This window comes from Leptonotus elevatus, chromosome 5, assembly GCF_054856555.1.
Source record: "Leptonotus elevatus isolate MCC_2025b chromosome 5, RoL_Lele_1.0, whole genome shotgun sequence".
NCBI lineage: Eukaryota > Metazoa > Chordata > Actinopteri > Syngnathiformes > Syngnathidae > Leptonotus > Leptonotus elevatus.
Genome location: NC_141243.1, coordinates 5,788,813 through 5,800,000, shown reverse-complemented (window position 1 = coordinate 5,800,000; position 11,188 = coordinate 5,788,813). Strand labels below are relative to the sequence as shown.

Sequence of the window (11,188 nt, the reverse complement as noted above, 5' to 3'; positions counted from 1 at the left end):
GACTTGTCCATCCTGATAACAGACCTGTAACTGTAATAGTAAAATGTTTGGCCTTATACAGTATATTAGCGCAAAAATGCACATTTTGGGACCACAAGCAACATAGGATACAGTTAGGTCCAGAAGCGTTTTTAATCAGGTGCCTTCATACATCATCACAATTGATTTCAATTCAAAACAGTCAACATGATTGAATTTAAAGAAGTTTCAGTTTCACAAAAATATTTCAGGAATTACAGCCATTTTATGCACGCAAAATGCCTCAATTGTCAGTGTCTCGTTTTTTGGTAAATTTCTCCTTTATAAAGACGTTTATCTAGACATGTAAAGAAAAGAGTGGTTATAAAAAGTCTACACACCCCTTTTCAAATGGCAGATTTGTGATATAAAAAAAAAGAACAATTCAACCAAGGTAAATAATGTGTAGAGATGATAGTTACATATTTGCGATCGAAAGGAGCGCCCCCCCCCCACCCTTGAACATATTTATAAGCAGGATGTTTGTTGATGGGTGCTTGTGTAAATAGCTTTAGGCTGTGCATCTCATGCTGCAATGTGATCAAACTGGGAGGTGTGTGTGTGTGTGTGTGTGTGTGTGTGTGTGTGTGTGTGTGTGTGTGCGGGTTTCTCCCAGACTGTGTGTGTGAATTACAGATTATGTTTACAGGTCTCATGCCGCTGTGGTCAGTAGGGGGTAGACAGATATCGAGGGCTTGAGGTTAGGGAGCGATGCTTTCTCCAACCGGGGCCTTCCCCGCTTTTCAACTCCTCTCGGGGGGGCTCCGTGTGAGCCCTTTGGGCAGCTCAGCTTCACACAAGCAATGTGCTTATGTGTATGCTTTGTCATGGCACATTTCAAAGCCATCTGGAAGGAAAAGATAGGTTTGCTTTTATCTGCATCTTCTTTTTGTAAATGCCGCAAAATATATTTTGCTGGTAACCGCTCCATTTTCTTCTCCTCTGGTATTTTTGCCCCCTCGTAGCAAAAACAAACACGACTGCTAGTCAACACTGACGCAGTGGCACAAGGATACAAAATGGCATCAAGAAATGAATTGCTTATTACGGAAGGAAAAAAAAAAAAAGACTGTGGAGCAGCTGGTGGATGATCATGTGGTGCAAAAAAAAAAAAGAAGAAGAAAAAAAAAACATGTGACAACCATGCAGGGACATTTTTCCACAAAAGACAATTTCACCCAGCTTTCTCACTTGTATGTACTCTAAATGCGCTGTGTGATAGAGCGCCCAGCAGCTTGGATCCGGAGGAGAGGGAGTAAGCAAGTGTCATTTCACCCGCATGAGAAATATTTTTTTTTATTTTGCTTCAATTTCAGTGAACCAAAGTATTGAGGACCCAGAGGAATGACTGTGGCTTTCGAGTCTACAATCATGTGGTCGTCTCCATTCTAAATATAAAAGGGAATGGTTACAGTGCTTTCACAGCTCTTCGTACAGTCGGAACCATTGTTCGGCATGTCGGGATCAACGACAAATTACGACAAATCGTACTGAAGACGAGCGGAAATCAATTAGGTCAACCTGACAATGCCGTTCGTTTGCCTCGCTTTCATTCCGCTCAAGAGGGTACGTTTTACAAACGTATGCGGCAATATGCACTGCAGCATCCTACATTTACCTTCTCCATATATTTGCAATTTCCCCTCTCGCTAGTAAATCACTTCCATGCCAACATCCTGAGGGCTTGCAGGATTACATTAATTGATGTGTCTCCACACTGTAATCATGTCCGCCATATGTTCCTGCGTAGCTCCTGATCCAAAGTGTAAAGGTGACAGATGCGGTGCTGTTGCTTTCTGGATCAGAGGTAGCTCCATATATTTTAGTGAAAGAATGACAAAAACTGTAAGGACAATGCTCGGAGATGCATACAAAAAATGATTATGAGAAGATTTGTTTCTCTGCATGCCATATGCACTGTTAAAGACTCCATTACACGAGTCTGACTTCTGCTGGACAACACATGCCATTGCAAGCTCACGTCAGTCTATCACCCCACATACAAGTCACCAGACACTTCATTAAGTACACGCGAGAGCAAATTGTCATCTTAAGAAGGCAGACCAATCTCACTTTTGACTGACACTGTCCAAGATGGATTAACTGAAAATGAGAGGCTATTTGATGGAGCTCTTGTATCGGATCTTATTCGATTTCATGGAAGATAGAGCATTAAAAGATATTGCTTTGCGAGAGAAAACACGGAGGCAGTTATGGAGAGTGTTTAGTTCATGCCCTTTATTAAATCTATTTACAAAGAATACAAATACGTCCTTACTCAGTTGAGCTCAAACTAACAAGTACAATGGCCACTTGTGGTGAAAGACCAACATTTGTTTGTTTTCATTTCTGGTGCGGCTTGGTCCATTTGGCAGCTTCATTGCGACCTTGCTTCAAACCCTAGAAAAGTACAATTTGATCAAATAAAATCCCGCCAGAAAAATACCTCTAGAATGTAGCATAAAAGCATTTTTTTTCGATGAAACAATCCATACCAAGTAGTAGCCTGTGTGGTATCCACTCATGTACCAGGAGATGAGCATGCTGCCCATGGCCTCGTCATCTCCCGCGTCGGGACTCATGGGAGGGGGCGGAGGGATCATCTGAAAGGCACGCAAGGCGAGAGAAATGAAAGAAGCTGATTTGTGGTAAATCTATGCGGTGTCAATATTTGACTAACATTACAAACTTAACACGTTTGTAACTCAACTCACCGGTGGGCCGAATTGCATCATGGGATGCCAGGGAGGAGGTACATGACCGTGACCACCACCGGAATGCCTTTTTCCACCCTGTGGGTGATAAAAAGTCAGAAACCCTGTTACAACGCTCAATTCACGAATACTATACATGTTATGAGGTAAACTTGCAAAATGGGAAGGTGGTATACCAGTTGACGTGTCTGCACCACATATATGGAGCACACTAACTGAGAAGTAAAACTGTACATGGCAATGTGATCTTACCTGTCTGAATGGTGGCATGGGAGGAGGGAATCCAGGAGCCCACATGGGGGGAGGAGCCTTGTGGAATTTGGCCTTTTGGGTTTTACTGTGTTCCTGAAGTTTGTGCTGGTTTGGTTCTGTTGACCTGTCACTTTCCTCCGTGGAAGACTCTGCCTCCTGCGTCTAAATTGTGAGGAAAAAAAACACATGTTTACCGTCCCATTTATTTTTTCCTCTGTGGTCAAAGTCATCAAAGGCACGGCAGTTGCGGTGTGCGTGAACCCCGCAGACTACCAAAACATGGCGTCTGTAAAGCTGGTGTTGTAACTTTAAGAGAAATTGCAGATGTACCTTTCATCAAATGTCATGGGACATGATACAATATAGAAAATATTTTTATTATGTACAGGATGTCAAAAATGACAATTTTCTGTTTAATTTAAGGTATAATTTGGACAGATGTGATTCCGTTAGCATTTGATAGCTAAGGTGTTGCAGTTTTTGTAAGTATGACATTCCCTTGTCCCTGGCTTGCCAACTGACATTGGAAAAGTTGCTAATTTGTTGCCTGGCAAATTATTTTTCTGTCAACAACTGTAGTACTAAAGTTAGGTAGAGATAAGAGTATCCCTGGCTTTGAGAGACAAATAGTTTAGTGCTTTTCTCAGTGATATGATTATTAGTAGGCCTTCTGTTGCATGGTTTGTCAAAAGCAGATCCTGTTTCAAGAAAACTCATATTAAAAGCCCAATATGTTGAGAGTAGTGTGACATCCAGAAAGCTTCTTAGTTAAAATGGTTTCAGATTTTTTTTAAACAAATCCTCAAGACAAAGTTGCTTGCATGAGTAAAACGGATATTCTACCGTGGTTTTGGTTTCTTCGTCACCCTCAGAGATCTCCGAAAGTAAGTCTTCGAGGTTCTGCTCTTCCTCATTGCCGTAGTCTGTGTAGGCAACTATGCACGTGCCTTTCTTTTTGTCGACGGAGGAGATGGTAGCCGAGTACAGTTGATTGTCTTCTGACCAGTAAGCACAGCAAGAATCTCCAACCTGCCACTGTTTATCTGTTGATGCATTAGTTCTTTTCCTGCTGTTCTTCTTTTTATTATTCTTTCGCTTTGCTCCTGGTGGGATTTTGATTGACGCTTGCGGCTCGTCTTCCCCTTTAAGGGCAGTCTAGTACGACAACAGGAGCATATATGTGAGTAAACAATATAAAACATTTAAAAAAATGAATGCATCAAAACTTTTTGGTACCTTAAATGTGGCGACAGCCTTATCATAGGCTTTTATCAAGGCGGTGTCATCCCAAATATCTGAGTCATCACTCTGGGGGGGAAAAAAATAAAAATAAAAGTATAAGTTAGTTAAATTGAATCAACATTTGCACATGCATGTTAAAATGTTATGTGTTGCATTTTAGCCTATGTTTATGTATGTCTTGGCCAATAGATGATTTTCACCGGTTTTAACTTGCCTAATCTTTATCAAAGGACAATGATCCTCGCATCACTCGGATCGTCTTTAAAAAGACTCGTCTGATAGTAGTGGTCTGAGTTCTCACGTGAATCAATTTAATTTAATTTTCCGTAGCTGCTTGTAAAACGTATCGGACAGTGTGCAGGACACTATTGCATGTTTGCAGTGGGTTCTAACTGTTTCTTGTATTCCATCCCTCTCGTCCAGGGAGACAAGATACATAGTTTACCAATCCATAACGTATTTTTTTTTGTAAATCTTGCTTTTGTACGCAACTTTTAAATCACTACAGCATGTTGATTTGTTAGCTTAACATGCTAGCTCTCGTTAATGTCATACAAAAGCTACGCGTTAACCAATATGTAGTTTATAATATTACTACTATTCAGCAGCGCGGCTCACCTGCCCGGCCCCTCGCACGAACAGCACGTCGTCGCATCCATTCGCCATAAAAAACAATGCATAAATCCACAGCTAAGCGCTAAAGAGCTAACGAGCTACATGCGTCGAGCATACAACGTAGGTCGCTTGCCGTGACGTATATATCGTGCGACGCAGAGAGTTGGCGTGGCAACGCTAGGTTGTTTGTGTGTGTTAGCAAGCTGCGGCTATTCCACGCACGTCTGGCCACATTTGGGGTTGTATTTTGCGTTGTTTGTCATTCTTTCACCATGATTGAGACGTCTCTTCTTTCTCTGGGAGCGAAAGTTGTTGTGGCTGCTTCCAACGACGAGGACCACCCGCCGGAAAATATTATTGATGGGTAGGGGTCTCCTCTTTGTTTTGTTTTGTGAGTATTTGTAAACTGGTCCAGTTGAGTAGACCACACATACTTTGACTCTTACCTGGCTTTTGCTATTTTATTGTCTCTCTGAAACAGAAACACGAACACGTTTTGGATGTCCACGGGAATGTTTCCTCAAGAGTTCATTATTCGCTTTGCTGAATTGACAAACGTTTCTTCAGTGACCTTGGACAGCTATAACGGTAACATGATCCACATTAACCTTCCACGCAATCTATTAATGAGAACCCATGCAAGAGCTGTGTCTAAAAAAAAAATAAAAAATCTAATAATAATAATTTCATAATGTTTGTTATTGATGAGTGTTTCTAATGTTTCTCCCTCTCATGAAGCATGTTATAGACAAAGGGTGATAAGTATTTATTGTCATAAATTAATTGGTATGTGACGGTGTCACTCAAACTTGAACATTGCTTTGAAGCAGCTCTTGTGTTGTATCTCATTGAATTCAAAATATGTATTTTTGTTTTGTATGTACTGTATATGTATATATCTAGGCATCAGAAAAATAATCGCATTTTGTCACATTCATGTTCAAACCATATTTGACAAAAACTGGTGTGAATTTACGAGAATCACTTTTTTTTTGGTGTGCATTTTTGTAACAATATTTATCAATTTAGAGATGTATTAAATAGTTACGTCCAAATATTTAAGGTTGCACTTAAATGTTAAGTGTTAAGTCTAAATGCAAAATTTAAATGTAGATATCTAAAATATCTTAAATGTAAATCTAAATGTTATTTCTTAGGTATCAACATTAAATCTCAGCCACAGTCAGCTGGGATGGGTGCCAACATGTGACCCCCTAAAAAAAAAACAAGCGCTATAGAAAACGGATGGATTTCACAGTGACGCCGCATGCATGCATGTCATTCCAAGTCTAAATCCAGCTTGGTTAATGCAGCATAAATAAAGTTATTTTCTTTTCAAGGCTTCAGGTGTTCCTAAAAATGAGTTTTAAAAAAAGCCCACTCCTTTTATAATGATGCCCTTAGACAAAGCCTAACAGGTGACTCATGCTTTGTTAGATGTTCTCCAAGGCTGTATCCTAACCCTAAACACAGCCATTGTTCATTTCATTTTAGTGAAATTTGGTGATGATTTAATTAAATCTGCTGGACAGGCTTGATGACTCTTTCCCCCTTGCTTTGTTTTTGCAGTCAAGCATCTAAAAGTAGAAATGAACACATCACAAAACGCCTCTCACTTTGAGTTTGTGGCAGCGAAAGGTAGGGATGATGAATATATGCATGTATTAGTCACTCACTTGCTTTACAAATCCTAATTAACTGATTTTCCTGCAGAATTGAAACTCACAGAGGGACATCTTCAGACAAATTCTATTTCAGTAGGTTTAACATGATAACGTCAAACGTAATTAATGGAATGAACTTGGGGGCAAACCCTAACTTGTTTTCGTTCCTTGTTTTTGTTTTCCAGCTAAACAGAACCAATGCGACTCACCTTCGTTTTATCATCACCTCAGGATACGATCATTTCGTTTCAGTGCACAGAGTTGGTGTACAAAAATGACACTTGCACCATTGTCACGCACATTTGTCACTTAAACCAGCGGTGGGGGTCGGGGGGGATAAATATACAGTACACTGGATATAAAAGTCTACAGCCTACTTTTCAAATGACAGGTTTTTGTGATATAAAAAAAAAGAGACCAAGATAAATAATTTAAAACTTTTTCCACCTTCAGTGTGACCTCAAATTATTTAAAAGAAACTTTTCGAGGGGAGAAATAATGTAGTTGCACAAGTGTGCATACCCTCTTATACGTTGAATGCTGTTTGAACAGGGGTGTGTAGACTTTTTATATACACTGTACATTATTGTGGAACAGATATTCAAACGCAGTAACCACTTGCTCGTCTGTACTGCCCTATAAATTATTTTTATTATACCCTGTACTAATTTGGACTGAAAGCATTTTTTATTTTTTTGCTGGAAGTGATAAAAGAAAGTGGAAAAAGATTTTGCTATAAACGTGTGTGTATAAATGAAAACTATATGACTTACAATTTGCTTAAAACATTGGATACACCTGTATTGAGTAAGAAACTTCTTTTTTTTTTCAAAACGTGTAAGAGAAATACTGAAACTAGATTTTGTTAATATGCTGGACGGCATGATGCCCTAGTGGTTAGCAGCTGCGCTTCGCAGTCGAAAGGTGCTTGGTTTGAATCTTCGGTCCACGGTCAAAACTGGGATGCGAGCCTCACTGAAGAGCAAAGCCCATCAATGTGAAGTGCGAATAGTTGCTTCCCAACCATATGCCGCCTCTCGCCCAAAAGTTATCTTAAAGATATGGATTCACTTAAGAGACCTTTTCATAGCGTTTTCATCTGTTTCTGCTCATTTGGCAGAGCTTCAGAACAAGAGCTGGCTTGCCATGAATGGCACCAACACAAAGGGCATTTCTTTCTCTCACTCTCTCTCAGAGAGACACAGTTAATTAACAAATTTTCATCTGACGAGGAGGGGAGGCTTGAATTGGCATCTGGACATTGGCATCCCCTCCCATGTGCCGATATTGACATCCCTATAGAAAAGGGTGGTGGGGGGGGGTCACGGGTGATGCAACTGGAGGCTAGTGGGATCCAGATGGTTTCCCAGCCAACCAGTAAGTCTCTATAGGCCGCAAAGCTATTCCCTTTAGCGCATGCATGCATGTGCACAGCCACACGGTGCGCTCCCATCCTCCACACAGCCGCACTATGCTCGCCCCTATCTCCCTCCACTGCCATGTCATCTTATCAGGTTGAGCAGTGCGCGCGGACCCTTTGGGACTCCCTCCCCAATTACTTTGCTGACTGCAGAGGAGCTCGGGGATTTGCCGAGGCGGTGCAGCAGCACGGCTCTTTGAATAAACCAATAAAAAGTATAAAATACTGGGCTAAATAACAAGCCCCCTGATATTTAAGGAGCAACTAATTGCTCAGGGGTATGTCCGCGATATAGCACATTTGAGTACGTGAGTGTAATGAGTAATGAGGGCAAGGTAGCAACTGATACACTGTTATTGACTCATTTATTATTCACCTGTATGGCTTATTTATAGTCGCGGGTGGGCTTTCGTCACGGGTAAGGATATTCCCCTTTACCAATCTTGGAAAACGGAATATGTTACGGTAAATATGGTTTCTGGAAATAATTTCAAATATTAGAGGTCAATTCAAACTGCAATGAATTGGATTGCACTGATTTACATTTAACTCATTCACTGCCATTGACGGCTATAGACGTCAAAAATTCATTTGAACTATTTCTATTAGTTTAAATTTTTTTCCCCATTTTTGTTAACGAGTATGAAAACCTAGATTTTTTTATTGTACATTTAGAACAGATATCAAATTTGTGATTAATCGTGAGTTAACTAGTGAAGTCATGCGATTAATTATGATTAAAAAATGTAATCGTCTGATGCCCTTAATTTTTAAGAATCTTTTTCCTTTTTCTTTTTGTCACGGGTAAGGATATTCCCCTTTACCAATCTTGGAAAACAGAATATATTACGGTAAATATGGTTTGCAAATGCGCCGCCCCTCCACTAATGAATTCAGGCCCCCTTTTGTTCTTGACTGTCAGCCGATGAGGAGAATCACAGCAGGATATGAGAGTGTCATTATCATGTCACTGCAGGGCAGGCTTCGGTTATCGGCCGGTGTCTTCTCGGGGCTTTCTTAATGGCTGTCCAATGACACTGAGGCGTCTGTTGGATCACAACTCATTATAGCACAAAGCATTATTACCAGGGCGTATGAATGAATTTCTTATTGTAATATAATTCGACTTCATTAAAAATGTTTTTCGTCACCAATTGGGAGATGTTTGGATTATGTTTTGAACACCCACTTAAGTTACCAAATATGTTTATTTAAGCAGGGTACACATGCAAATATGTTTAATATTTTAATCCGTTTTTAAAATGTGACGCCAAACATAATGAAAAAAATGGCATGTTTCTGCTTAGTGCTTTTATCATGTGGTGAGTTGAAATGATTAAGACAGCACACCACAAACAATAACAATCAGCCTCATTCACAAACAACACAAACATTTTCTGCACAATAATATGTTCTTTGCGCCCCCAATATTGTAAACACGGCGTGGAATATGAACTAAGCAGAAAACACCTATTCCCACCCCCTCCTCCCCAACACAGGGGGGCGGCCATTTTACCACTTCCTGCTCAGGTAACAGCCAATCATGGCTCACCTGTTTTCTGATTTTGGCCATGTGACATTCGCAAGCTGAGCCCTGATTGGTCGTTACCTGAGCCCAGAGAAACTGATTTCATTTTCAGTCTACAACAAATGGCAAAATGGCTGCGCCCTGTGATGAATACAAATGGGTACATGTTGCTGCTTAATTCACATTTCACCAACGCAATATTAATCAGAATATCGTGTTTAGACGACTGGGGCTGCATTGAACATATTATTGTAAAAAAAAAAATTTTTTTGTTGACTTCCCCTCAAAGTCATACCTGCAAACATTTGACACAAATTTGTGATTCATTGATATATTTTCACATAAATTAATTCTTACTCTGCAAACAAATTTAGAACCCTCTCAGATCATGCATTCAGACGAATAATAGTAATAATAATAATAATTGTTATTATTATTTTCCTGAGAGTGAGCTCAGTATTATTCATTCGGTAATCTTAAAATCTCTCTTTTTTTCTCTCTTCTATTTTTCTCTTTCTTTTGTATGTGCATGTGCGGGTGTGTGTGTACATATGTGCGTGCGGGTGTACTCATTAATTCACCTAAAACCTATTAAAAATCCCATACCGTTCACCTAAACCGAATACTTTAGAATCCAGCTAGAGTCGTGAGGTTGTCAGGAGACCCGAGGAAGGATCAAAGAAAAGAAAGAAAGAAAAGTGAAATCCAGCGCGGACCAGACATCACCTACTACCCACCGGGTTACCAACCAGAATCTTTCACCAACCCCCAGAAACATCTAAATTCCAACAAATTAGAATTCAGACAAGTAATAAAGGTTTTTACCACGTACAAAAATTGATGTAATTTTTGTACGTGGTAAAATGTGTGCTTAACTTTTTTTTGTTTGTCAAAAGCCGATCCTTCTTTCAGGCTTTTGACAAAAAAAAAAAAAAAAGTTAAGCACACATTTTACCACGTACAAAAAAGACAAATTTGTAAAAACAGTAACATTAATAATTGACAGGTGGAATTAGCTAATGAGATGACTAGTAGTTGTCCTCGTCTCGCTACTTCAAACCTCCGCGCCGATCTCGTTTTGATGCATCAAACAGATGTCCTTTCATGTGGAAAATGAAAATCAAGGTGTAGTTTATGCATGTTTCCGACAATGGGCACAATCCCGTCAATTTCAATCAATCTTCTTCTTTTTTTTCTTCTTCTTTTTCTTTCTTTTTTCTCTCAATGAATCTTCTGATCCACTAATATACAGTTTGGCGATAAGCAAATCGGCTAGTGTGCACATATGAATCTGACTGTGACTTTGCACATAAACTGAACTTGTTTTCAATTTCTACCATTTCTATTAGTAAATGCAGCTTAATATGAGTATAAATGAAAGTCCTGGATCCCCGACTCTTTTGTCCAGCTCTGCACCAACATGTAACATATTCTGGAAATAAATTGAACTATGATGAAAAGCCTGGTGTAGGTTTCCAAATGTTGAGCACATCTAAAGGCTGTATATGTATTGTGATTATGTCTTCTAGTGAAGACGACTCCTTACCACTCTCTGCTCTGTTAAACAGACTTTGAATGTGTCCTTATCAGTTATGAGCAATCCTCCATGCGTGCCATTAACAAAAGAGCCGCATACTGGCAACGGCCCTTAATTTGATTTCACATCTGATTTTGGTGCAATAGGCTCATTTAGCGAAGGAGATGATTTGACAAGAGGAAAACAATCTCATTTGTT

General features: G+C 39.7%; 2 protein-coding genes across 2 annotated transcripts; one reads left to right on the top strand and one right to left on the bottom strand.

The window, feature by feature from the left end:
- Positions 1–2,236: 2,236 nt before the first annotated feature.
- Positions 2,237–5,004, bottom strand: smn1 (survival of motor neuron 1, telomeric). Its single transcript, XM_086076404.1, has 7 exons — positions 4,845–5,004; positions 4,221–4,292; positions 3,828–4,139; positions 2,985–3,146; positions 2,733–2,810; positions 2,514–2,621; positions 2,237–2,418 (listed from the first exon to the last, which is right to left on the bottom strand). Exons 1-7 carry the CDS (start codon positions 4,890–4,892, stop codon positions 2,362–2,364), a joined length of 837 nt encoding a protein of 278 aa, XP_085932530.1. The 5' UTR covers positions 4,893–5,004; the 3' UTR covers positions 2,237–2,361.
- Positions 4,993–7,308, top strand: hspb11 (heat shock protein, alpha-crystallin-related, b11). The gene is made up of 5 exons (XM_086076405.1): positions 4,993–5,205; positions 5,323–5,429; positions 6,411–6,479; positions 6,555–6,598; positions 6,691–7,308. Exons 1-5 carry the CDS (start codon positions 5,114–5,116, stop codon positions 6,781–6,783), a joined length of 405 nt encoding a protein of 134 aa, XP_085932531.1. The 5' UTR covers positions 4,993–5,113; the 3' UTR covers positions 6,784–7,308.
- The last annotated feature ends 3,880 nt before the right edge of the window (positions 7,309–11,188 follow it).